Consider the following 27430-nt stretch of genomic DNA (forward strand, 5'->3'; position numbering starts at 1 on the left):
GCGCTGCTGGGACTGGTGGAGCTGCCGGCCAATCGGATGAGCCGGCTGTTCCGGAGGGCGGGACTTTCTCCCCTGTGAAGGGTGGGAATCTCACTTAATCCTCGTCAATCCACCCCCCCAGCACTTTATGACTGTGGGGCGGGTCGGCATGGAGCATGTCGCTAAATGCCGACTATGTTTCGGAGGGGTGACCCCGTATTACTCTGCCCCTTGCATTTATACAGCATCAGGAACTTTAAAACGTGAGAGATTCCGAAGGAGCTTGACAGGGTGGATGCTGAGAGGATGTTTCCTGTCGTGGAGGAATCTATAAATAGGAGACACAGTTTAAAGATAAGGGGCCTCCATTTAAGATGCACATTAGGAGGAATTTCTTCTCTCAGAGAGTTGTTAGTCTTTGGAATTCTCTTCCCCAGCGAGCAGTGGAGACTGGGTCATTGAATATATCCAAGGCTGAGTCACACAGATTTTTGATTGATAAGGGAGTCAAGGGTTATGGGGGGGAGGGGGGGGGGTGCGCCTGGCAGAAAAGTGGAGTTGAGGTCACAATCGGGTCAACCATTATCTTATTGAATGTCGGAGTAGACTCGATGGGCTGAATGGCCTACTCCTCTTATTTCATATTTCATATGACCTTATGATCTTAAAAGGGAGACGGACTCGCACCAGTGATGGAAGGATTAGGACAACCAGAGGCTTGAGCACAAAATCCTTTGAGGGAATGCTGCACTGTTGGAGGTGCTGTCTTTTGGATGAGATGTTAAACTGAGGTCCCATCTGTTAATCACTTGTTAATTATGTTTAATTGTGTGCAGGTGCTTGCGTTCCTAAAATACGGAACATACTGGAACTGCGGTGCCTTGGTTCGGAGGTTCGTGTTTGCAATGTGTATCTCCGTAAATAAAATCTTATAGAAGTGTTTAAAGATTGGCTGGTGTTCTACCTTTCTCAGCTGGGCTTTCTGCTGTCTCAGGAGGATAAAAAAGATCCCACTGCACTATTTTGAAGAAGAGCGGACATGTCCTCCCAGTGACCTTCCCAATATTTATCCCTCAACCAACCTCACTCATACAGACGACTGTCAGACATGGTTTTGCACAACTTGATTACCACAGTTTCTACACTGCAGCAGTGACTACAGTTCAGAAGTACTTCATTGGCAGTGAAGTGCTTTGCAGCATCCTTGTGTTGTGAAAAATGCTGTATAAATTCAAGCCTTTCTTTCTCTTGGCCAAAAAAAATAAAATAGACCTTGAAGGTTTTAAAGGTGGGGAGTATAAGGGAAAGAATTCTGTCAAGAATTGATGGAGGGAATACACAGAATTCTAGAGTTAGAGTCGAATGTTTAAGAGGGGTTAGAGGATAAGGAAAGATTATAGAGATACAGGGAACAAAACCATGGTGAGATTCATAGATAAAGTTCAGGAATTTGAATTGAAAATGTTGGGGAACAGGGAGCCAGCGTGGGTCATGAGAACACCTAATGAGACTTAACAGATACAGGATACACATATCCAGAGCTCTGGACAATTTGGATTTCATGGAGGATGGCAGAATAGCAAGGAGATCATTTGAGTAGTGGAACCTTGAAGGCGTTAGCCTTCAGGGTGTTAGGGCTTCAGAAGCAGATGGACTGGGGTAAAGGGGGGATAATACTGCGGAATGGAGGTATGTGGTCTTGGTGATAGGTGTGGGCTTCAAAGCCGAGGGCCAAACAAAGTACCAAGATTGCAAATGTCCTGATCAGCCTGAGAAATTGGCAAGGAGTGGTTGTTGAGCAAATGGGATTTGTGGTGGGACTGAAGATAATGGCTTTCATTTTCCTGGTATTGATCTGGAGGAAGTTGTGACTGGTACACGATGGCGGGAAACCAGGGAGACAACACAGATGCAGTCGAGGAGAAGTGACACCATGGATTAGCCTCCAGGGCTACAGGATTGCTTGCCGAGTCTCTGACCAACCCCAGATACACGGCTCCAGATGTGGCCAGACCTGAGAACGCTACAGTGTCAGCACGACGTCCCCTGACCTGGACTCTGCTCAGCAGTGGCCGAACATGTTAGAGCATTGGGTCTAATGGGCACAGATAGCTTTTGGAAACCCCAGGCATAGTTTATCTGCTTGCTTACACTTCATGGGAAACATCCTGTCCAGAACTAGGCCACCAGTTGGCTTGGTGAAATGAGAAGGGAAAAGGTATGAGACAAAAATATGTACAAAGAGTCTGCAGGCTTGAGAATATAATGTTTGATATTTATTATTAATAAGAGATCCTAGGTGCTTTGGATTGTGATGTGCAATCTACTGAATTATATAGATTGTCTATCCTTAATAAATTGGTTACAAGTCTATCCTGTCCAGTGGCAGCACCTCCATCTCCTGGGCTGTCTCGAGGCAGCTGGTTGCACTTGAGGTCGATAGAAAAGATTCATATTCGTCATAACTCTCGTCTGCCTCTTTGCTTTTAAAGCCCAAACTGCATATAATTTTGTGTATGATCTCGTCCAGCTCCTCTGCCGAGGGGACATTTAGGTTTGAGCAGCTTGACATCCAGGCATTGTGCTCCTCTGCACTCCTTAGCAGCAACTTGTTCGTCTCTGATGAGACAAAGTCCTTCATGTCGATCCCCTTGACCAGCTCCTTGAAGTATTGTGAGACTGAAATGCTGCCTTCCTTTGGGATTTGGGGAAGGCCCTCCTGCTGGGCAAACCTGGCCATTTCACCCCGGAGCAGCTTGTCCTCCTTGAGGAAGTGCACAGGGTTCAAGTGGGAGTCCAGCAGGCGTTTCATCTGCAGGTAGAGCTGGGTGGGACCGTGGAGGGCAGCCAAAGTCTCCTGCAGCTTCTCCATCTTCTGCACCCTCTCGCTCTCTACTTTCATTTTCAGCGTGTTAATTTTGGACTTCAGTTCTGTCAGCAGACTGGCTCCCACGGCGTCGATCATCGTCTTTGTGTCTTTGCAGGCAGACACCGTGTCGTTCATCAGCTTCTCAATTTCCTGTTGGAACAGGGAGAAGAAATTGTATGAGTCAAGGACCTGTGTAATGTCAGACCAGCTGCTAGAGATTGTAGAGACAGCAGTTGACTGCCTTCATACTGGCACTTCCTCTCAGGGAAGCAATATAGTACTTGCATTTGGAAATGGAAGTTATCACAATCGTGCAGTGAAGTTAGGTCTGATATAGATTGTTGGGAGCACTGCCAAACTTTTTGAATTGCTGGGCCTCGTGCTAAGGAGCCTCAGGTGCCATGGTAAAGTTCTAATCAACATTCCCAATTTAACTCTGTATGTTGTCAGCCACAGACATTGGGTCACATTCTCACCTATTGAGCCAGAAGATTGTGAGGTCGAATCCCCTCACCAGATACTTGAGTGCAGAATCCAGGCTGACACTCCAGTGCAGCACTGAGAGTGCAGCACTGTCAGAGGTGCCATCTTTCGGAAGAGACTCTGTCTGCCCTGTGACGTTAAAAGATTCCTTGTCACTTTTTGAAGAAGAGCAGGGGAGTGCTCCTCCATGTCCTGGTCATTATTTACCCTCAACCAACATCAGATCAAGGCCCTCAAGATCCAGACTTGAAAATCAGGGAGTGAGAAACATTGACACAGATTTAAGATGCTTAGGCATTTAAGGCTTGATTTCTTGGTTTCAGGATTTGTGTGTGGCCTTTAGCCCACAGTTTGAACACCCTGAGGAGGAAGGAAATTTTGACCCATTTCCTACTATCATGCAATTCCTGGAATTTCTTTCCATATTCCCCCCATCCTGTCTCTTGGACAGAGTGGAGAGTAACCAATCATGGAACCTGACTTCACTGAAGGAAACCAGTTGGCCCATCTCTTTCTGTCTCTTTGATCAAACTATCCAATTAGCCCTACTCCCCTGCTATAGAGTCATTGTAAAGCGTACTTGATGCTAACACTGGGCACCTGACGTGGAAAGTGTTCAGCTCCCAACTGTAAAACTCTCACCCAATTGAGCACAAAATACTGTTAGAATTTTTTTTAAATTCATTCACAAGATGTGGGTTTTGTTGGCTAGGCCAGCATTTATTGCCCATCCCTAACTGCCCTTGAGAAGATGGTGGTGAGCTGCCTTCTTGAATTGCTGCAGACAATGTGGTGTAGTTACACCCACAGTGCTGTTAGAGGGAGTTCCAGGATTTTGACCCAGCGACAGTGAAGGAACGACGATATATTTCCAATTCAGGATGGTGAGTGACTTATAGGGGAACTTGCAGATGGTGGTGTTCCCATTTACCTGCTGGCCTTGTCCTTCTGGGTGACAGTGGTCGTGGGTTTGGAAGATGTTGTCTAAGGAGACTTAGTGAATTCTGCAGTGCATCTTGTAGATGGTACACACTGCTGCTACTGTGCGTCGGTGGTGGAGGGAGTGAATGTTTGTGGATGTGGTGCGAATCAAGCAGGCTGCTTTGTCCTGGATAATCTCAAGCTTCTTGAGTGTTGTGGAAGCCAGGCAAGTGGGAAGTATTCCATAACACTCCTGACTTGTGGTTTGTAGATGGTGACCTGTTCTTGTAGTCACATTTATATGGCTAGTCCAGTTCAGTTTCTGGTTAGTGGTAACCCCAGGATGTTGGTAGTTGGGGATTCAGTGATCGTAATGCCACTAAACCTCAAGAGGCAATGGTTAGATTCTCTCTTGTTGGAGATGCTCATTGCCTGGCACTTGTGTGGCTCGGATGTTACTTGCCACTTGCCTGGATATTGCTCAGGTCTTGCTGCACACACTCACACACACCCTCGCATCTCCATCAGGCTCATACCCTCTCGAGCTCACGTCTCTATCCTGTCCACGGCTCCTCTCACCACACTAACTCAGTGCCATGTGTCCTGCTCACACTCTCGCCATCTGTTTTCATGCAGGAGAAGCTGGCTCACAGCAGCAGGGAGAGGTCCGAGACCGGGGGTGGAGTGGCCCACATGAGGCCCCTCACTCCCTTTGAGGAGCAGCTGACTGGTAAGGATGTGGACCCTGCCTGCAGTGATGGTGAGGCCAGTGGTGAACACCTTCGTGAGGATCCTGCACCACATCATCCCTCTCTCAATGCAACTGTGAGTGCTCTCTCTCCTGCTTTTGATTCTGCTGCCATGCAATGATTATCTCTACTTTGGTTCACAGGGAGCTCTGCCAAGTGACTGACACTCTCAGCTAGCCCGTCCCTCAGCTCCATCCACATCCTCACCTCCAACAAAGAGGACACCTCCTCCATTGAAGAGCTGGAAATATACAGCCTGGAAGACCTGTCACAGCGCTTACCCACACCCTGCACCAGCACAAAGACACACACCTCGGTGGAACCTAAATCTAGAGCAGGCTCGGGTTCACAATCTGGTGGTCACCGCATGACACATATCTACAGCAGCAGGAGGCAGGTCGGCCGAGCTCCCTGTTGGGGAAGAGGCATCTGTGAGGTCTGAGTCAGAAGGTGAGCCTTTGGATTTGGCCCTCCAACTCATCCTGGAGAGTCAGCAGAAGGCATGGGAACATCATGGAGAACTATTGGAAATCCTCAACAGAGTGGCAAGTGAGTCGGAGGAGTGCGTCCGCCTGCTCTCTGTTGAAGTGGTGCCCGCACGTGCGTATGGAGGTCTCCATGGGGAGGATGGCGGACACCATGGAGACCCTGGTCCAGCAGAAAGAGGAGATGTGTGCAGACCTGCACTCTGTTGCGGGGGCCATGGGTGAGTTCCTGCAGTGGCAATGAGAGAGAGAAACAGGGCACCTCGATGTCCCTCCAGGTGCTCCTTCCCCTCAAGGAGTCAGGCTGGGACCTCCGGGCACCTGAAGGGAGGAGGAGCGGCAGCTGGACACCCCTGGCAACATCCAGATGCTGCCCTCTCCCTCTGAGTCCGCTTTGCCTGTGACCCCACTGAAACCCATCTTCTATCACCACAGAGGGAGCAGCTGGCCATTGCGGGAGTCTGGAGGGAGAAGTGTGTGTGGCAGGGCCTTTCAGAGCCTCGTGCAAGCATTCTCCCACACACACAGATCCTTCACGTATCACACTCACCTCAATGTCCTGAGCATTTTCAATGCTGCCTGCTGGGGCTCGTTTTCAGTTGTCCATCTGAGCCGACCTGCATCTCTGCCACCCAATGATCACACTCCATGCAGCGCCTGATCTCGCCCATCATGACTGTCGTTTCACTTTTGATTTAGACAGCATGGTCTGGATTTGCTTTATCGTCAGTTCCCCTTCCTTTTCCCCTCCCCCAGTCACCCGTGTCCTTTCCCCCATCACTGTTGACCCCCTGGCATCACCTTCCATCTACCCTCCATGACCTATCAGCCTCAAGCCTGAAAATCCCACCCCCATTTGCATTCACCCCCCCGACCTCCTCCTTCCATCCCCAGGGTCCGTGTCTGCCTCAGAGTCTCCACCAACCACCCTCACCGTCCCTTCTACTGATACCATCGAACCCTCACCCTCCCATCCTACCGCTTCACATTCCCTAATACCACGCCTACCCTCAGTTCGCACCCCAGGAGGCAGTCATAGACCCATCAGGCCCCTCCCTTGCACATTAACCTGGACATCACCCCCTCTGGACCCCTTTGGCCCCCGGAACCTCTTCCCCTTCCCTCTCGGAATCTCTTCCCCTCCTGGAACACCCCAGATTCCCTTCTCCACTGGAACCCCTTAGTCCTTCCACACCCCCGGACTCTACCCCCTGCTTAGTCCCTCCTCCTAGCTGTCTCCCTCAGATACCCTACTTCTTCCTCCACCCATACTCCCTCCCCTCTCTATACTCCTTCCTCCCCCTGGACTCTCTTCCCTCTCTGCACTCCTTCCTTCCTCTGGGCCCCTTTCCCCTTCTGCACTCCTTCCCCTCTCCGAACTCCTTCCCTTACACCTTCCATCCCTCCCTTACACCTACCTCCCTAGTTGCCAAATTCTCCCTCGCTAACCCCTCCTCCCCTTGTATTCCCTCTGCTCCTCCCAATCTTTTCTCCTGACACCTTCATTCCTGCCCTCCAAACCTCACCCCCCCAACACGTACATTCCTCCCCCCAACCTCACCCCCACCGACACTTTCATGCCTCCCCCAACCTCACCCCCCCCCCACTACCCCCAGACATCTTCATTACCCCCCTCCCAATCTACCCCCCCCCCACCCTGATATATTTTCCTCTCATGGGACCCATGAGCTTGTTCTGCCAGTCAATCAGATCATGGCCGATCTACGCATCAACCCTGAATACCCGCCTCGGTTACATATTCCTTACCTAACAAAAATCGATTAATCTCAATTTGAAATTTTCTATCAAGCCCCAGCCTCGCAGCTTTTTCAGGGGAAAGGGTTCCAGGTTTCCACTACCCTCGGTGTGAAGAAGTCGGGTGGAATTTCACGGCTTCTCCCGCTGGCGGGATTTTCTGGTCCCGCCGAAGTCAATGGGCTTTTGAACGGCTCGTTGCATTTTCCAGCCCCACTCCCACCACGATGGGGCTGTAAAATTCCGCCCGTGCTTCCTGACATCACCCCTGGACAGCTTAGCTCTAATTCCGAGGTTCTGCCCCCTTGTTCTGGAACCACCCCCCCAACCAGAGGAAACAGTTTTTCTCCATCGACCTTATCAAATCCTTTAATCATCTTAAACACCTCGATGTGGTTACCCCTTATTTGGACCAGTTAATCTTTTTCTTTTTGGATGGTGTTGATGGATGGAGGAATGGTGAAGGGGGAAATTCCATGTTCTTCCTCAAACAAATGCCACTTCGGAACAGGCAGACAACCTCTCATCCAATTTCTCAGTTAAACTAGGAACACCGTCATGGTTTGATGGTAGCCTTGGCCCTTTGGGTATTCAGCTGTGTTGGTGAGATCACCAGGAACAGGTGCCCCAAGGATATTCCGTGCGTGAACTGAGTCGTGGCACATAAACTGTGCCCCGCAAAACGAGATCTCCCCCTCGAGTAGTCACAGAAAGGTGAGTCAGTGTTATGAAATGGTTGAGCATTTGAATGCTGTTCAACTGCACACTGTAATTATTGTGCAATTAAGCGCACTGTGAGATTAATTGCTCTCCATTGAAATGAATGGGCCAGCTCTCCCACTGCATTGACTCATGTAATTTAACTATGGAGATGAGCAGGGACTGAGTTAGAGCTTCCCTGGTGGCTTAGTGCCAAGCCACCTGTGTCAGAGAGTCCCTGGTTCAGCCCTGCCTGGGGCTGCCCGTCTCTCCCCAGTTCTGTTTTAGTGGGGGGCTTTCTGGCAGAGGCTGCGAAGTGTCACTGCTCTCACTGTCGCTGCTTGCCTCTTTCTTGTGGCTGGGGTTCTGGGATTCTGTAGATGGAGCGTGTGGTGCCCATGAGAAATGTTTAGGGCGTTCTGTAACCAGCGGACACCGTAGGATCGAGAGCATCTGAAGGATTTCCGCTTTAATAGTATCACTTAGTTTTATGGTTCGTTTTGTTTTGGTGATTGTATATTTTATATTCTAATTTGAGGTATTTTCCTGGTTAGCTGTTAGAGGGCGAATGTGAATGATTTTATTTCTTTATTTCTGGGGTCAGCTGTTGGGATTGGTTAGAAGAGCTGGACACAGTACTTCCGTCCCAAAGGAAAATTCAAAATTGTTGGCTGGGCTAGTACAGGGTCTTGCTATGGAGTTCTTTATGGAGAGCAGGCGAAAAATGGACCCGGATGCAGTATTCAGCATCTAGAAGAGCAGGTGAAAGAGGACTCAGAGGCAGTAACTACCATCGAGAAGAGCAGGTGAAAGAGGACTCGGAGGCTGTAACTACCATCGAGAAGAGTAGGTGAAAGAGTACTCAGAGGCTGTAACTACCATCTAGAAGAGCAGGTGAAAGAGGACTCGGAGGCTGTAACTACCATCAAGAAGAGCAGGTGAAAGAGGACTCAGAGGCAGTAACTACCATCTAGAAGAGCGGGTAATAAAGGATTCGGAGGCTGTAACTACCATCTAGAAGAGCAGGTGAAAGAGGACTCGGAGGCTGTAACTACCATCTAGAAGAGCAGGTGAAAGAGGACTCGGAGGCTGTAACTACCATCTAGAAGAGCAGGTGAAAGAGGACTCGGAGGCAGTAACTCCAATCTAGAAGAGCGGGTGAAAGAGGACTCAGAGACAGTAACTACCATCTAGAAGAGCGGGTGAAAGAGGACTCGGAGGCTGTAACTACCATCTAGAAGAGCGGGTGAAAGAGGACTCGGAGGCTGTAACTACCATCTACAAGAGCAGGTGAAAGAGGACTCGGAGGCTGTACATACCATCTAGAAGAGCAGGTGAAAGAGGACTCGGAGGCTGTAACTACCATCTAGAAGAGCGGGTGAAAGAGGACTCGGAGGCTGTAACTACCATCTAGAAGAGCAGGTGAAAGAGGACTCGGAGGCTGTAACTACCATCTAGAAGAGCAGGTGAAAGAGGACTCGGAGGCTGTAACTACCATCTAGAAGAGCAGGTGAAAGAGGACTCGGAGGCTGTAACTACCATCTAGAAGAGCAGGTGAAAGAGGACTCGGAGGCTGTAACTACCATCTAGACGAGCAGGTGAAAGAGGACTCGGAGGCAGTAACTACCATCGAGAAGAGCGGGTGAAAGAGGACTCGGAGGCTGTAACTACCATCGAGAAGAGCGGGTGAAAGAGGACTCAGAGACAGTAACTACCATCGAGAAGAGCAGGTGAAAGAGGACTCGGAGGCTGTAACTACCATCTAGAAGAGCAGGTGAAAGAGGACTCAGAGACAGTAACTACCATCGAGAAGAGCGGGTGAAAGAGGAGTCGGAGGCTGTAACTACCATCTAGAAGAGCAGGTGAAAGAGGACTCGGAGGCTGTAACTACCATCTAGAAGAGCAGGTGAAAGAGGACTCGGAGACAGTAACTACCATCTAGAAGAGCGGGTGAAAGAGGACTCGGAGGCTGTAACTACCATTTAGAAGAGCAGGTGAAAGAGGACTCGGAGACAGTAACTACCATCTAGAAGAGCGGGTGAAAGAGGACTCGGAGGCTGTAACTACCATTTAGAAGAGCGGGTGAAAGAGGACTCGGAGGCTGTAACTACCATCGAGAAGAGCAGGTGAAAGAGGACTCGGAGGCTGTAACTACCATCGAGAAGAGCAGGTGAAAGAGGACTCGGAGGCTGTAACTACCATCTAGAAGAGTGGGTGAAAGAGGACTCGGAGGCTGTAACTACCATCTAGAAGAGCAGGTGAAAGAGGACTCGGAGACAGTAACTACCATCGAGAAGAGCGGGTGAAAGAGGACTCGGAGGCTGTAACTACCATCTAGAAGAGCGGGTGAAAGAGGACTCGGAGGCTGTAACTACCATCTAGAAGAGCGGGTGAAAGAGGACTCGGAGGCTGTAACTACCATCTAGAAGAGCAGGTGAAAGAGGACTCAGAGGCTGTAACTACCATCTAGAAGAGCGGGTGAAAGAGGACTCGGAGGCTGTAACTACCATCTAGAAGAGCGGGTGAAAGAGGACTCGGAGACAGTAACTACCATCTAGAAGAGCGGGTGAAAGAGGACTCGGAGGCTGTAACTACCATCTAGAAGAGCGGGTGAAAGAGGACTCGGAGACAGTAACTACCATCTAGAAGAGCGGGTGAAAGAGGACTCGGAGGCTGTAACTACCATCGAGAAGAGCGGGTGAAAGAGGACTCGGAGGCTGTAACTACCATCTAGAAGAGCGGGTGAAAGAAGACTCAGAGACAGTAACTACCATCGAGAAGAGCTATCCGATCCAGTCCACTCTGTGGCTCCACACCCTGCGGCTGTGTTCTGAGAGAAATCAAAGTGTGCCATCAGAAGAAGACAGATAAGTGATTGGTTGGTGACTGTTTTGTTTGTTTCTCTTCAAAACCCATGTAATCTATTAGTAATTGTAAGGCTTTATTTGTTGTAGTAACAGTTACGAGCTGTGGTAAAGGTTATTGGGAGCAGCAGTTTTTATTAATTATAAATTAATTAAGAAAAATAAATTAAATAGCACAAAATAAAGATGGCAGGGCAGGTAATGTGTTGTGACTGCGGAATGTGGGAGTATCTGGGCGCGGTGGGCAGACACATCTGCAGGAAGTGTTTGCAGCTCAAGGAGCTTTGGCTCAGAATCATTGAGTTGGAGGCTGAGCTGCAGACGCTGTGATGTATCAGGGTGGTGGAATGATACTTGGACGCTTTGTAACAGGAGACAGTCCAGTCACACCCCTTTGGATAAAGTCAGTGGCCAGGGACAGGAGAGCATCACGACGAGTGAGGCAGGTAAGGGAACCCAGAAGGTGGTGGAGCCTCAGCCTTTGCAATTGTCCAACAGGTTTGAGGTTCTTGCCCTCAAGCAGTGGATGAAAGCAGAGGCTGCAGGGCGGGTGAGAAAACTAACCGTGGCACCATGGTTACAGGAAGCCATTCAGGTGGAGGGTGTTAATAGGAGTGTTGTGGCCCCAGGGACGGTATATTCATGGGGATATACACAGTTCTCTGCAGCTGAGGGTGAGAGTCCAGACATGTGTTGCCTGCCCGCTGCCAGGGTTCAGGACATCTGTTCTGGCCTGTAGAAGAACTTGCAGTGGGAGGGGGAGGGTTCCAATTTTCACGGTCCACATTGGTACCAATGACATAGGTAGAACTAGGAAAGAGGTTCTGATGAGAGAATATGAGCAGCCAGGGGCTAAATTAAAAAGCAGAATCTCAAAGATAATAATCTCTGGATTATTACCTGAGCCACGAGCAAATTGGCATCCGGTAAATCAGTTCAGAGAGTTAAATGCGTGGCTCAAAGATTGGAATGGGAGAAATGGCATCAGCACTGGAGAAAGTGGGAGCTGTACCACTGGGACTGTCTTCACCATGCTGGGACCAGTATTCTGGAGAGTTGTATAACTAGGGCAGTGGAGATGGCTTTAATCTAAATAGTGGGAGTGAAGGATCAGTTTGGGAAGATGTGATAAATTAAATAGAGAAGACAAGGTAGGAGAGCAAGATAGGATTAAGGGAAATGGTGATCAGAGCATGACAGGTAGGGACAGAATGTACAAACCTAAATGTGCACCAGCAGATAAAGTTAGAGGTTAGAAAAATAGTTAAAAGACAGAGCTAAAGATGCTGTATGTGAATGCATGTAACATTCATAATAAAACAGATTAATTGATAGCACTAATAGAAATAAATATGTATGACCTGATAGCCCTTACAGAGACATGGCTGCAGGATGACAAAGACTGGGACCTGAATATTCAAGGTTACATGATATCTAGGAAGGACAGGAAGCTAGGAAAAGGTGGAAGGGTAATTCTGTTAATTAAGGATGACGTTGGGACAATAGAGAGAGATGATCTTAGTTCTGGAGATCAAGATGTAGAATCAGTTTGGGTAGAGATGCGAAATAGTAAAGAAAAGGCACTTGTGGGACATATAAATTGGACAAATAAATTGGACAAATCAGATTGACAAAGATAGTCTGGATGATGAGTTCGTAGAGTGTTTTTGGTAGGTAGCAGTGATCATAATATGATTGAATTTCACATTCAGTTTGAGGGAGAGAGCTGTAGATCTAAGACTATTGTTTTAAACTTAAAATAAGAGCAATTATGAGGGCATGAAGACAAAGCTGGCAAAAGTGAGTTGGGAAAATGGGTTAATGGATAAATCAGTTGAGATGCAGTGGCAGACACTTGAGATATTTCAGAATACTCAGAAAAGATACATTCCAGTGAGAAAGAAAGACTCTAGAGGAAAGACGCATCATTCGTAGCTAACTAAGGAAGCTAAAGATAGTACCAAATTGAAAGAAAAAGCGTGTGCTTCTGTAAAGTTGAGTGGCAGATCAGATGATTGGACAGAATATAAAGAACAGCAAAGAATGACTAAAAGATTAATAAGGAGAGAGAAATTAGAGTATGAGTGAAAGCTAGCTAGAAATAAAAAGCGTATTCGAAGAGTTTCTACAGGCACTTAAAAAGGATAAGAGTAAGTAAAAATGAGTATTGGTCCCTTAGAGAGTAAGTCCGGGGAATTAGTAATGGAAAATAATGAAAGGGCGGATGAATTGAACAGATATTTTGCGTCTGTCTTCACTACAGAGGATACAAATAACATCCCAGAAATAACTGTGAATCAGGAGGTGAGAGGGAGGGAGCAACTTAAAGCAATCACAATCACCAGGGAAAGGATGTGAATGCTTAGAACTAAAGGCTGACCTGTCCACAGGTCCTGATGAACATCACCCCAGGGTCTTAAAAGAAGTAAAAAGCAAAAAACTGCGGATGCTGGAAATCCAAAACAAAAACAAAAGTAAAAATACCTGGAAAAACTCAGCAGGTCTGACAGCATCTGCAGAGAGGAACACAGTTAAAAGAAATAGCTGCTGAGATTGTAGATGCATTGCTTTAATTTTACAAAATTCCCTAGATTCTGGAAAGGTCCCATCAGATTGGAAAATAGTGAATGTGACTCCTCTATTCAAGAAAGTGGGGAGACAGAAAGCAGGAAACTACAGGGCAGTTATCCTAACATCTGTCATAGGGATCTCGGCTCAGCTGTGCCGGTACAGGGTGTTGGTACGGGTTTTCAGTGGGGGTTATCGATATGGAGTGTCGAAACGGGTTTCCGGTACAGGATCTCAGGATGGGGTCTCAGTACGGGGTCGCGCTATGGGATCTTGGTACAGGGTGTCAGTACGGGAATTCGGTGTGGAACGTTGGTACGGGCTCGGTATAGGATTCAGGGTGGGGTCTCGGTACAGGGTCTCAGTACAGGTTGTTGGTACAGGATCTCGATACGGGGAGTCAGTACAGGGTCTTGGTTCAGGGTCATGGGGTCATGGTACAGCATCACAGTACGGGACCCCGGTATGGGGTGTTGGTACGAGATCTCAGTATGGGGTGTCCAGATGGGATTTCGGTATGGGGTCTTGGTGCAGGCCTTGGTACAGGTTGTTGGTATGAGGTGTCGGTGTGGGGCCTCGGTACAGGGTCTTGGTACAGGATCTCAGTGCAGGGTCTTGGCACAGCATCTCGATATGGGGTGTCGGAATGGGGTCACGGAATGGAGTCTCACTGCGGGGTATCAGTACAGGATCTCAGTACGGGGTTTAATTATAGCAACTTACATTTATGTAACACTTAACATAATAAAAAGCTCCAATTTTTTTCCTTCATGGGATGTGGGTGTCACTGGCATCGTCAGCATTTGTTACCCAAGCCTAATTGCCCTTGAACTGAGTGGCTTGTTACACCTTTGCAGAGGGCAGCTAAGAGTCACATGTAGACCAGACAAGGATAGCAGAGAAAGGACATTAGTGATCCAGATGGGTTTTTACAACAATTGACGATGGCCACTATTACTGAGACTAGCTTTCAATTCTAGGTTATTACTTCAATTCAAATTCCATGGCAGGTTTTGAACCCTTGTCCCCAGAACGTTAGCCTGGGTATCTGGATTACTAGTCCAGTGACATTACCACTAAGCCACTGTCTCCCTCTGTATCATGGGGCCATGACAAGACAAAATATGACAGTGAGCTACATAAGCTGATATTAGGGCAAGTGACAGAAATTTTGGTCAGAGGGATTTTCAGGAGTATTTTAAAGGTGGAAAGTGAGGTAGAGAGATGGAGAGGCTTAGGGAGGGAACTGCAGTACTCAGGGCCCAGGCAAATGAAGGAATAGTTACCAAAGGTGGCTGATTAAAATTAGGGATGCTCAATAGGCCAGGATTGGAGGAGTTTGTGTGGCTGGAGGGGATCACAGAGATAGGGAGGGATGAATTTGAAAACAAGGGTGGGAATTTTAAAATCAAGGAATTGCTTTTACCAGGAGCCATTGTAGGTCATTGAGCACAGGGGTGATGGATGATGGGACTTGGTGTGAGTTGGGACATGGGCAGCAGAGTTTTGGATGACCCCAAGTTTACAGAGGGAGTATGGGAGGCTGTCCATGAGGAATGGAGTCTTTTTTTTAATTCATTCACGAGATGTGAGCTTCTCTGGCTGGGCCAGCATTTATTGCCCATCCCTAGTTGCCCTTGAGAAGGTGGTGGTGAGCTGCCTTCTTGAACCGCTGCAGTCCATGTGGCGTTGGTACACTCACAGTGTGTTAGGGAGGGAGTTCCAGGATTTTGACTCAGCGACATTGAAGAAAAGGTGAAATATCTCCAAGTCAGGATGGTGAATAACTTGGAGAGGAACTTCCAGGTGGTGGTGTTCCCATCTATCTGCTGCCCTTGTCCTTCTAGATGGTAGTGGTCAAGGGTTTAAGGATCCTTGGTGAATCCCTGCAGTGCATCTTGTAGATGGTACACACTGCTGCTACTGTGCGTCGGTGGTGGAGGGAGTGAATGTGGATGTGGTGCCAATCAAGCAGGCTACTTTGTCCTGGATGGTGTCAAGCTTCTTGAGTGTTGTTGGAGCTGCAATCACCCAGACAAGCGGCAAGTATTCCAGCACACTCCTGAATTGTGCCTTGTAGATGGTGGACAGGCTTTGGGGAGTCAGGAGGTGAGTTATTCATCGCACGATTCTTAGCCTCTGATCTGCTCTTGTAGCCACAGTATTTATATGGCTAGTCCAGTTCAGTTTCTGGTCAATGGTAACCCCCAAAATGTTGATAGTAGGGAATTCAGTGATGATAATTCTATTGAACGTCAAGGGGCGATGGTTGGATTCTCTTTTGAGATGGTCATTGCCTGGCACTGGTATGGCTCGAATGTTACTTGCCATTTGTCAGCCCAAGTCTGGATATTGTCTAGCTCTTGCTGCATTTGGACATGGGCTGCTTCAGCATCTGAGGAGTCGCGAATGGTGCTGAACATGGTGCAATCATCAGCGAACATCCCCACTTCTGACCTTATGAGGGAAGGGAGGTCATTGATGAAGCAGGTGAAGATGGCTGGGCTGAGGACTCTACCCTGAGGAACTCATGCAGTGTTGGCCTGGAGCTGAGATGACTGACCTCCAACAACCACAACCATCATCCTTTGTGGTAGGTATGACTCCAACCAGCAGAGAGTTTTCCCCCTGATTCCCATTGACTCCAGTTTTGCTCGGGCTCCTTGATGCCACACTTGGTCAAATGCGGCGGTTGTACAGGAGCCGAGTTTGTAGCAGGGTCTGAAGACAAGGGCTTTGGTCTTTCCAGGGTTTATTTGAAGGAAATTTCTGCTGATCTAATACTGGATTTTGGACAAACAGTCTGACAGTCTTGATGGTCAAGAGAGAGAGGAGAGGTGGTGGTGAGGTAGAACGTTCAATTGGAGTCCAGTAAGGACGTAGGGTTTGGGAAGTGACAACGTACTCAAGGCTTTAGAGCTCAGTGTAAGGTCAATCTGGGGCTCTGTTGGATCGCTACAAGTTGACCACCCCACCTTACCTTCTGCCTGATCTAATTCATAGTGGGATATCTTTCCAATCTCAAGTAACTAACTTGTGATCGTTATGAATAACTGGACAGAAATTAGTGAGAGGTTGGTCATCTGCGGGGCTTCAATGCTGAGCTTAGATCTGTCTCCCTCACCCGGTATGCACAGTTTTCAGCAGGCAGGCAGTGGTTAGCACTCAGGAGCAGCAATCCTGGTTCCCCCAGCCTGAGACACTGATTCAGAGTCTCAGGACCTTCCGACTGCTTAAGTGGTGATTGTGTAATACAGCACTGAGCTTAGTTTGGCCCTGGTGCCCCCTCTACCTGATAGACCCCTTGGTTATTCCTCAGCACCTCTCACAGCCAGCGGTGGGGGTCAGGTGGGGGTGGTGCTGGTGATTGAGACCTGAGCTGGAACGAGGAACATCCATGTATTTATAGCCAAGGCAGTTTTCAGCTGGAATAACAAATTGATACATTAGATGTTTGTGTGGAAAAGTGGATTAGGGCGGCCAGTCCCAGTTGGTCATATTGAGGGAGGTACCTGGATGGTTCTTGACGCGCTCTCGCTCCTCATGTGAAGAGACTTCATATCTTCAGTGAAACATTTCTTTCTTTGCTGATAAACATCGGAGAGTTTAGCAACACTGTGACATTTGTGATCTCCAAACAGCTTGCAAATGCTGCATATGGGTATGTCGTCGTGTAGGCACATCTGTGAAAGCAACACAAGGGCTAATGACTGGGATTGCAACCATGCCAAACACAGTATGGTGCATCTCACTCCTTGTACACCTACACACCCCTCAGAGTCAGTAGGAATCTTACACATGGGTCAAAATTGCACAGCGGGATATCAGGAACAAACATATCAACTAAACCCACTGATTAATTTGCAGAGGCTGAGTCTTATTACAGAGATCGAGGGAGGGAAAGCTAGAGAGCAAGACACCCTTTTGTGTCTTGGGTGCCTGTCTCTGTGAGGGAGAGAGAGAGAGGGAGCGAGAGATCAAAGATACATAGTGGAAGAGATAGAGAGCCGGCTGGGCTGAGACAGAAAAGAAAGATTGACAGAGACAGGGAAACAGGGGATGAGAGAGATGGAGAGAGAGAAATAGAGGGAGGGACAGAGACGGACAAATCAGCACAAGTGAAAGAATTGAATTTTCCACATTTTGAAAATTAAGACAAATGCTTTGAGAAAATGAGGATGAGGCACTGATTGAAATGTTATGGTGGGGGAGAAAGAGACATTGATTGAAATGTTATGGTGGGGGAGAAAGAGGCACTGATTGAAGTGTTATGTTGGGGGAGAAAGAGGCACTGATTGAAATGTTATGGTGGGGAAGAAAGAGGCACTGATTGAAACGTTATGTTGGGGGAGAAAGAGGCACTGATTGAAGTGTTATGTTGGGGTAGAAAGAGGCACTGATTGAAATGTTATGGTGGGGGAGAAAGAGACACTGATTGAAATGTTATGGTGGGGGAGAAAGAGGCACTGATTGAAATGTTATGGTGGGGGAGAAAGAGGCACTGATTGAAATGTTATTGGAGGAGAAAGAGGCATTGATTGAAGTGTTATGGTGGAGGAGAAAGAGGCACTGATTGAAATGTTATTGGGGGAGAAAGAGGCATTGATTGAAGTGTTATGGTGGGGGAGAAAGAGGCATTGATTGAAGTGTTATGGTGGGGGAGAAAGAGGCATTGATTGAAGTGTTATGGTGGGGGAGAAAGAGGCAGTGATTGAAGTGTTATGTTGGGGGAGAAAGAGGCATTGATTGAAGTGTTATGGTGGGGGAGAAAGAGGCATTGATTGAAGTGTTATGGTGGGGGAGAAAGAGGCAGTGATTGAAGTGTTATGGTGGGGGACTGTTCAATCTCGTGGCCTGGTTTTCATCGCCATTTTCCAGTGTTTATTTTTTATTGTTGGCCCAGCTAGGTCTATCCTCAGTTTGTTACATTTGTTTTGTCTCTCCCAGCAGATTATGTAGCTGTGGAGAGAGAGGGTGGGGGGAGTGATCGGGATCTGGGAGAGGGGGTGTATGAAATGTCTGACACCAATGCTTCAGCCATCATGAATGTGGGGCAGGCTTGACAAGCTGTTTTTTCTCCACTCCCCGTCGTTTCCCTATGTTACTCCGCAGTGTCACTGTGAAGTGGTGAGTTTGTGAAATTTGCCTCCAAAGTCCCAGGTCACCATAAAAGGAGGAGCTGATTTGCCGGCTGCTTCTTCCCCTAAAACTGGCAGGGACCCGAAGAGGGGGCAGGGGGAATGGAGTGGTCGCTCCCTCAATGTCACCCCTGTTTTGGGCACAGCTTGAAAACTGTGCCCGGCAAGGAGCAACTTTCCAAAGTATTTCCAAAATCTACTGCCAACTTTGATCTACAAATTGACCGTGGGTAATACTGTGGGTAGATTATCAGTGTAAACTTAATTTGAAAAAAAAACGCGTGGAACTGCTAATCTCACCAGATTCATGAGTTCCTCTTGGTGCTTCTCACACATTTGGGTTTGTTGGCTCAGCTGTTTGCTGCAGATAATTTCCAACTCTTGCTTAAACTTGTCCAGCACATTTTCCGCAAAAATGTTCCGTTTTAAAATGCCGATCCCTTTTCCACGCAGGTACGTGAGCTGAGGAGGGAGGTTTTTAGTGAAAATATCCATTAGAGCAATTGTCCTTATGTCTATATGGGCTTCACACTTGTCTTGACTAAAATTTATTCCTCAAACATTAATCATTAAAGCAGATTATCTATTCATTAACACATTGCTGTTTGTGGGAGCTTGCTGTGCGCAAGTTGGCAGCAGTGTTTACTAAGTTCAAGCAGAGACAATGGGCGGAATCGTCCGTGCCCCCTGGCGTCGGGCGTGTTCGGTGGTGTGAGCGGACGATATGGTGAGAAGGCCAAAAACCGGTTTCCTGATGTCGTGAAACCAGTTTGCGATTGTCTGCTCAGCCTGTTTCCCGCCATTGGACATCAGGGACCTCACTGTAATACATCAGCATAACATTATACGGCATACGCTGGACCCATTCCCGCCCCATACCCCCACCCTGGGGATCGGATCGGCGCTCTGACGTGTTTCACAACAGCATATAAAAGGCGTGCACTCGGCAGGCTGCACTTTGAGAGGAACTCAGAGGTGAGTACACCGTAAAGTTGTGGAGCGCTTGCGAGGGACGCCTGTTGGACTTCAAGGTTGAGGTGCGTTGGTGGGGTGGGGGGTTGGTGGCAAAGGCTGTCCTGAAGTTGAAGGTAGCGCACAAGCACACGGAAGGTGGGGGGTGGGGGTGGGCGAGGGAAGCGGCCATGCATTAGGGAAACCTCGTATAAAGTGACCATTCATCTGCAGCTGAGACAGTTCAGGCGCATCTACATTGATATGGTTGGAGTTGGCCCTCTAGCTTCGCTGCCCACTCAAGCAATGCAGAGGCGTCAAAGTGGACCAAGTGCTCCAGAGCTTTTCACCCCTCAAGCATAGACTGAAAACTAATGAGCATTTTAGTGGGCTGCAGAACAGTTGGACGACTGGGCACATTGTACAATCTCCTTGCTAAAGCTGGCCGTGGAGCAGTCACTGCTGGAGATGCTCACAGCCCCTTGCAATGTCATCATCCCAGTTTGGACCAGTCTCCCTATGGTTCAAGCTAACAGGGCAGCCTTGCAGGGTGGGTTAGGAGAATGCCTGTGCCTGAGCTGAGAGCACAGTGTGCCGTCCAATGGGTAAAGCTACTGCCAATCGGTTGGGTGGAGTGGGACAGAGGTGGGTGGGGTTTCGGGCAGCCATGCAGCGCACTAAACTCTGGCCATCCAAGTGGTGGTCAGCACTCTCCAGGATGCATTAAGGGGACTTCAGAATTAACCAAGGCAAGTTCTTAGTACACCCATGCTAACCCATGCGCTTCTCTCTTTCACCCCACTGTAAGAGTACATCAGGATCATGGAGCCTGGTGAACTAGCTGTATGCCTCATAGCTCACAGAGAGCAGAGATGACGGAGAAGAGAGTGACTGAGGTGCCTGGCTGCGCAGAGGGAGGAGCAGCACCCTCTGGAAGAAGGAGTGGCTGGGGCTCCCTCACACGCCATCGAAGAGCCACAGTGAGCCGTTGCTGATCGGCGCCTAGTGACACCGAGGGTCTATAGACACCTCCTTTCATTCCTGCAGATGACCGAGAACCAGAATAGCCGAAGACTGTGCGTGTCTAGGGTCAGTCACGTCTGCCTGCTACTGTAGGATTTGGCACCACAGGGATGTGGAGGGCCAATGGCTGTGAGAGTGACCGTGGTGTTCAATTTCTACGCCAGTGGCTCCTTTCAGGGCTCCACAGGTGACCTCTGTGGGATCTCACAAGCCACAAATGTATCCATGAGGTCACAGATGCTATCTTTGCGAGAGCACACAACTTTGTGCATTTTTCCTGGGACTAGGAGAGCCAGGATGCAAGAGCGATTGGATTTGCCCAGATCTATATTTTCCCACAGGTGCAGGGTGCGATCGACTGCACCCACATGATGCTCAGATCTCTGTAGCAACACGTGGTCAACTATGTCAATTGCAAGGGATTACATTCACTGATTGTGCATTTGGTGTGTGCCCACCACAAACGCGTCCTGCCGGTTTATGCATGGATCCAGAGAGTGTGCACGTTTCCCACATCATCAGTCAGTCACAGACCAGGATCCACAGAGGCTGCAGGAATGACTCCCCGGGAACGAAGGCTACCCAAGAGAATGTGGCTGATGACACCCGTGTGGCAGCCTCAGACTGCAGCAGAGGCTCATGCTACAACTTGCAAACCAGCGGGATGCTGAAAATGAGGTTCCAGTGCCTGGACTGGTCTGGTGGAGCCCTGCAATACAGCCATCCACAGAGGGTGTCACACACCATCATCGCCTGCTGCGCCCTTTACAATCTGGCGTTGCTACAGGGAGAGGAGCTGGTTGAGGAGATGTAGGAGCTGGAGGTCTCCTCCGATGAGGAGAACGTAGACAGTGATGAGGATGATGGGGTCCTCGAAGGGGACGATGACGACGATGTGGCCATCACATTAGCCAGATGAGGCAAGCGTGCTCGGGAGGCCTTCATAGCTGCTAGATTTGTGGAGGATGATGACAACATGCAGCGAGGAGAAACTGTAGATCCTCACATTGCATCAATGAATGTTTGACTCCAGTCTGGCTTATGGCAGTGGACATACCCTCTGTGATAATGCTCCTGTCATGGAGACACAGTAGAGGCTCTAATAGTCGCTCGATCGCAGGAGGATGATGATGACATGCAGTGAGGACACTCCATAGATCTTCACACAGCCTCTGAGAACATCTGACTCCTGTCTGGCTGAGGGCAGCTTGCTTACACTCTGTGATCAGGGTCATATCATAGAGATGCAACCATTGAAACTTTAAAAGCATCTGATCCTTTGTCCACCTTCAGCATCTGATCCCTTCAGGAGCACAGCATCACTGATCACAGATGCTGGTGTGATGGGGACCAGCCCCACCTTAAAGGTGCTGAGTGCACACAGAGTGAATGACAGAACTCTGTGGTGCCTGCTCACTACATTTTGGCAGCAATGACCAGCACTGCCAAGGTGCAGGCATCAGTAATGTTTCCAGGGAGTGTGAGGCTGGACCATCACTGTGGTCTGAAGGCTGCACAGAGCACAGGGAAGAGGCCCTGGACTGAGACACCTGCCTTTATCTTGTGCAGAAAGGTTTCACATCTGAGTGACAAGAACACTGCTCATCAGGACAAGGAGCCACAGGCAGGGAGACAAACTTGGGAGATTATTGACAATAGTGAACATTATATACAAAGTGATTAATACCCATGCCCAGGCTGTTCGATGGGCACTGCGGGAACTGGGGTGTTTTATCGACCCCTTTAATCACATTTTGGTTTAATGTTTGTAAGTTTCCTTTAAACTTTGTCCTTGGTTTTACAGCTGATCTGACTTAGGGGCTGTGTTTATTTTATCCCTTATTTTGTTCATTTACTTTAATTGTTTAACTCCAAAAGAGTTACATTTTTTAACTTTCCTAACCCTGCCTCTATGTCTTGGTGCTCCCCAGCCATCCACAGCGGAGGTGGAGGCAGCCTGCTGACTGCTACACCCTTTCTATGATGTCCTTAGCTGGCGTCCTCTAGAGGGCTGAGGCTTGGAGGGCCTTGGCCTGCTTTCGGGGTCCTCCTGTATGGCAGTGACAACCTCCTCAGCCCGTGGAGCTGGAGCTGCTGAGGTCACAGGAAGATGGGCCGGACACTCCTGGAGTCACCTGGATGGATGGCCCCGGGGTGTGCACCTGCTGATTCCCCTCCCTATAGGTGCCCGAGAGGCCTTGGCTGACTCCATGAGGGGAAGGGGTAGCTGGAATGAAATCAAGCTGCCCAGCAACCCTCTCGTGTACACACTGTTTGAGGCCAACTATGGCATCAGCGATGGAGTTCAGCACACCCAGCAGTGCAGGAGTGACGTCCTGGACCAAGGTCTCCTTGGCAGCTGCTATCCCGCCAGTGTTGACCTCGGTACGTTGCAATGCCGGTGCTATCACCTCAGCCTGAAGGCGGATAGACTCCTCCATTGTGCCTTGTAATCTGAGGAGTGCAGTGGACATTCCTTCCTGATGTTCCTGAGCTTTTTTTAATTCATTCATTCATGGGATGTGGGCTTCGCTGGTTGGGCCAGCATTTATTGCCCATCCTTAGTTGCTCTTGAGAAGGTGGTGGTGAGCTGCCTTCTTGAACCGCTGCAGGTGCAGGTACATTCACAGTGCTGTTTAGGATGGGAGTTCCAGGATTTTGACCCAGTGACAGTGAGGGAACGATGATATATTTCTAAGTCAGATTGGTGAGTGACTTGGAGGGGAACTTCCAGGTGGTGGTGTTCCCATCTATCTACTGCCCTTGTCCTTCTAGATGGTAGTGGTTGCCTTTGCAGTTCCAGCAACTGTGACATGACTGAGTCCAGATGCTCATCATCTGACTTGGATTCAGCAAATGTCTGGCCTCCAGCAGTCCTCCGAGTGCCAGACACTTGGGAAGTCCCTGCGGCTGTCTGCTGCAGAGCAGACAGTGCCATGTCTCACCAGATTGTGATCCCGAGGCTACTCTAAAGCTAGATTCCACCAAAGCGTGTGTCTCTGCGCTAGTGGAAAGTGTGGGTGAATGCTGTGATGGGACAGCAACGAGGGAGCCTTCAGATTCCTCTTCAGAGGTTTCTTCGGGGCTTGTTTTGAGGCCCTGGGTCATGGACTCTGTCGGGTGTTTGGCAGATGTGCCTGCGAAAGCAAGGGGAGATAATTAATACATGGCAGCAGCCGGTGAAACATGACACATCACTCACTGCACGGTTATCTGATGGATGTTGCACTGCTGGATCCTCACTTGGTAGAGCCATGCCGACCTCACCATCAGCACAGGAACAGTCCAGATCCTTCCTGGCTAGCTGGATGGCTGTTTTCAAAGTCCATGAGGACCTTGATTTGAGGCATTTTTCCAACAGTTTGCAATCTCTCCCTCTTGTTGTGTGCCAGCTTGTCCTGCATGAATAGAGATGGAGAGAGTGTAAGCAGGATGCCTGCCAGACCAGTTGATAAGTATGCCTGGCCTGTGTGGGTGGTGAGTGGTCCCATGGTTGGGGTGAGGACATTGACGGTGTGTCTGAGAGAGTGAATGGTGATGTCCCTTGAACTGGCAGTGAGTGAAGGCCCTGTGGATGTGTGATGGGTTTGTGAGTGTGTGAGTTGAGAGTGATGAGAAGAGTGACTTACTCTGGAGGGATGGAGGAGATCATTCATCCTCTTGCGGTACTGGGTAGCTGTCCTCTTTTGTAGGTCATTGGTGCTGACCACCGCTGCCATCGCCTCCCAAGCCGGCTTGGTGATGTTGCTGCCCATCCTGCAGCTGGATGAGGGTAGAGGACATCATGGTGAGCCTCCAGTGTGGCCAAAAGGTACTCGAGAGATGCATCATTGAACCTGGGGGTTGCAGTCTTTTTGCCTTTTGGGTCCATGTCATCTTTGCAGCAGTCATGGGCTGGAAGCACTGAGAGGTGTGAGCAGGTGCTGAGGGTTGAGCAGGGCTGAGAGGTGTGCGCGTGGCTGGACTTTAGAAATGGCGCCTGGTGTGATGAAGCGGCAAGGTGATGGGGTGGCGGGCGAATGAAATCCCGTCTGCCATGGAAATGGCGTGTTTCCCGGGAATGTATAATTAATGCGACGGATTTGGGATGATACCAGGGTGTGAAAAGCCCCCTTTGCGGCCAGGTGGGTTTTACCCACTGTTTGGAAGTAGAGCTGGTTTAAATAAGTTTTATATTGGTATTTGTGAGTGTTAGGAAGGGTATTTAGCTTTAATGTTTAAGTTTGATTTGTTTTTCTGTATGTGTGTGTTAAGAAATGATCAAGTTGAGTTTTAGTTTCACTTTAAAAGGTGCCTGCATTTCTAATGAGAGTTTATGACTGCAAGAGAAGTTGAGCAGACAAAAGAGCAGAAAAACTGGGCTATTGCCTGGCGATAGAGGTCCAGAGGTGCAGGTCCCTCCCAGAGACACACACACAATAAACTAGAAACACCAGTTTTTGAGTTCAGTTTTGAAGAAAGTTGCCAGGAAGGAGCAGCCTAGAAGACTCAGCCAGTTCCAAGCTAAAGTTGGTTGAAAGTAGCTGCCAGGAAGAGACTGGAGCAAAAGGGGCAGATAGCCAGTCCCAAGCTAAAGCAGAAAGTCCCCAAGAAGCCAGGGAGTGGAAGAGGATAGCCCCAAGCAGACCCTCTAGTCAAAGGGAGGACAGGAACCTGGAAGAGGTGCTGATCAGTTAAGTTAAGAGTGAGGGGCAGAGAAAGGCTCCAAGCTTCAAGCTTAAAGCTCCAAGCTGCAGAACGAAGAGTCAAAGTGGTATAAAGGCTTATGAGAATTCAGAAGGCCCAAGGAGGCAACTGGAGGTCTGTAACTCTTTGCTACGGGCATACGAAGGCAGTGATGTACTGTTGACAGCTGAGTCGGTGAGAGGGAGTGTGTGGAAGAAAACTTGAATGCATGTGGTGACCTGGTGAGAGGAACATTAGAAGGAGAATTCAAAACCCTGGAGGTGAACTCTTGTGGAAGGCATCTGAGAGAAAGCAGGATCATGAGGACTCGAAACGTCAACTGTTCTCTTCTCCGCCGATGCTGCCAAACCTGCTGGGTTTTTCCAGGTATTTTTTATTTTTTGTTATCTGAGAGAAAGCTTCGGTTTGGGAGAAGGTTACAGGGTGAGTTCTTGAAGAGTGGAGATTGGAAACCCTCACGTGAAAGATAGAGTTCAGTGAGGCTGGTTGGTTCATATTGTGACAAGCGTCGGTTTTGGGGTGGGGGGCGGGGGGGCGCAGGGGAGAAATCCATAGCATCTGATGGAGGCGACATCTGCCACTTGGTTTCAGAGTGTGGTGTGTCTGACCACAGGTCGCCAATTGGTACATGGACTGTGTACTTATTGCGAACATTAGAGCATAAGATAGTTTTTGTAACTTGTATTCTCCTTACAAATCTGTATATGTCTGTACAGGTATAGTCATGGGTGAAGGAGTATTGTAATATAGTTCATCTTTTCTTGTTTAATAAATGTTTTAAGCTTTTGTTAAAAGTTCAGTGGCTGACTCTGTTCAGTAGCCCTTCTCCATGTGTCTAAACAAACAAATAAAGATTAGAATCCAACAAGCTGGGTTCCACCCTGGCATCAGGTTTGTCCAGTGGTTACCTCAGCTGGGGATCATAACACCGCCCGCTACCGCACTTAGTGCAAATCTGGGGCCATTCTGCCAGTGTTTCAAAGTACTTTTTTGGCTATAAAGATTGAGGTGGTAAAAGTTGAATATATATGCAAGTCTTCTTCACAGTTTAAGATTTTCTTCATGGATGACTCGTGCACCTCCCATGGTGCTGCTCAAGACAAGTCATATTTACCTAAGGTCTGGCTTTATGCCATGTGGTGGGCAACAGTCTGAGATTAAACCAGTCTATTTCCAGCCTCGGTGTCAAATATGACTCCAGAATGACCTTCCAAACACGTATTTATGCCATCACTAAGAACACTGATTTCCACCTCTGTAACATTGCCCTGTCTCAGCATCTGCTGCTGATACACTCATCCATGCCTTTGTTAGCTCCAGGCTTTGCTATTCCAATACATGGTTGGCTGTTCTCTCGCATTCTACTCCTGGTAAACTTGGTGCATGAAATCTTCTGCTGTCCTTGACTAGATTTGAACCAAGTCATGTTCATTTATCACCCCTGTCCTTGCTGATCTACGTTGACTTCTAATCAAACAATATCTTGATTTTAAAATTCTCATCCTTGTTTTCAAATCCCTTCATGGTCTCTTCCCTCCCTTTCTATGTAATCTCCTCCAGCCCCACAAAACTCTAAGATACCTGTGCTCCTATGTGCCCTCAATTTTAATCCCCCCACCATTGGTGACCGCACTACCTGGGCCCCAAGCTCTGGAATTCCTTCCCTACACCTCTCCATCACTCTATCCTGTTTTCCTCCTTTACGACATTTCTTAAAACCAACCTCTTTGACTAAGCATTTGGTCACCTGACCTAACATGTCCTTATATGGCTCATTGACATATTTTGTTTTACTGTCAAATGCTCCTGTAAAGTGCCTTGAGGTTTGTTTTATTACTTTAAAAGTATGATGTAAGCATAAGTAGTTGTTAATCAGCTGCTGAAACAGAATGGTTAACACTGTGGCCTGTCACTTTAAGTGCCACATGGTGTAATCATTGTAAGCCGGCACATTCTGAGGTCAATTGGACAATTAGCCAATTCTGAGGCTAATTTCTCTTGGGGACATCCATGTGGCAGGTAGAGTGGAATGGTTTCTCATTGAGTGGCAATTAGTTGCAAATCTTAGTTTCTCCCTAGGGTCAGACGGCCAATAATAAGTGACTGGATTTTTAAAGAACCTTCTTTTAAATTTGTAACAAAGTCCAATGGATTCAAAATCTTTTAATATATTCATTTATCATTATACTTGATGACGAGGACTGTTTTTTCTCATGAAGACAACTGGTTTTGAAGATGGCCTCAGATGTTATCATTCTTC

The 27430-nt window shown here is 48.3% G+C and overlaps 1 protein-coding gene across 1 annotated transcript in view; it reads right to left on the minus strand.

Moving 5' to 3' along the window:
- Positions 1–2341: 2341 nt before the first annotated feature.
- The window catches only part of LOC121272520 (tripartite motif-containing protein 54-like), a 36217-nt gene continuing 11128 nt past the window's right edge, over positions 2342–27430 (minus strand). Inside the window, exons 2-4 of the mRNA XM_041179135.1 lie at positions 18811–18972; positions 16885–17055; positions 2342–2998 (exon numbers count right to left, since the gene is read on the minus strand). Coding sequence (XP_041035069.1) covers positions 2342–2998; positions 16885–17055; positions 18811–18972 — 990 coding nt within the window. The remainder of the gene's footprint in view (positions 2999–16884; positions 17056–18810; positions 18973–27430) is intronic.

Source organism: Carcharodon carcharias, chromosome 34, assembly GCF_017639515.1.
Source record: "Carcharodon carcharias isolate sCarCar2 chromosome 34, sCarCar2.pri, whole genome shotgun sequence".
Classification (NCBI taxonomy): Eukaryota; Metazoa; Chordata; class Chondrichthyes; order Lamniformes; family Lamnidae; genus Carcharodon; species Carcharodon carcharias.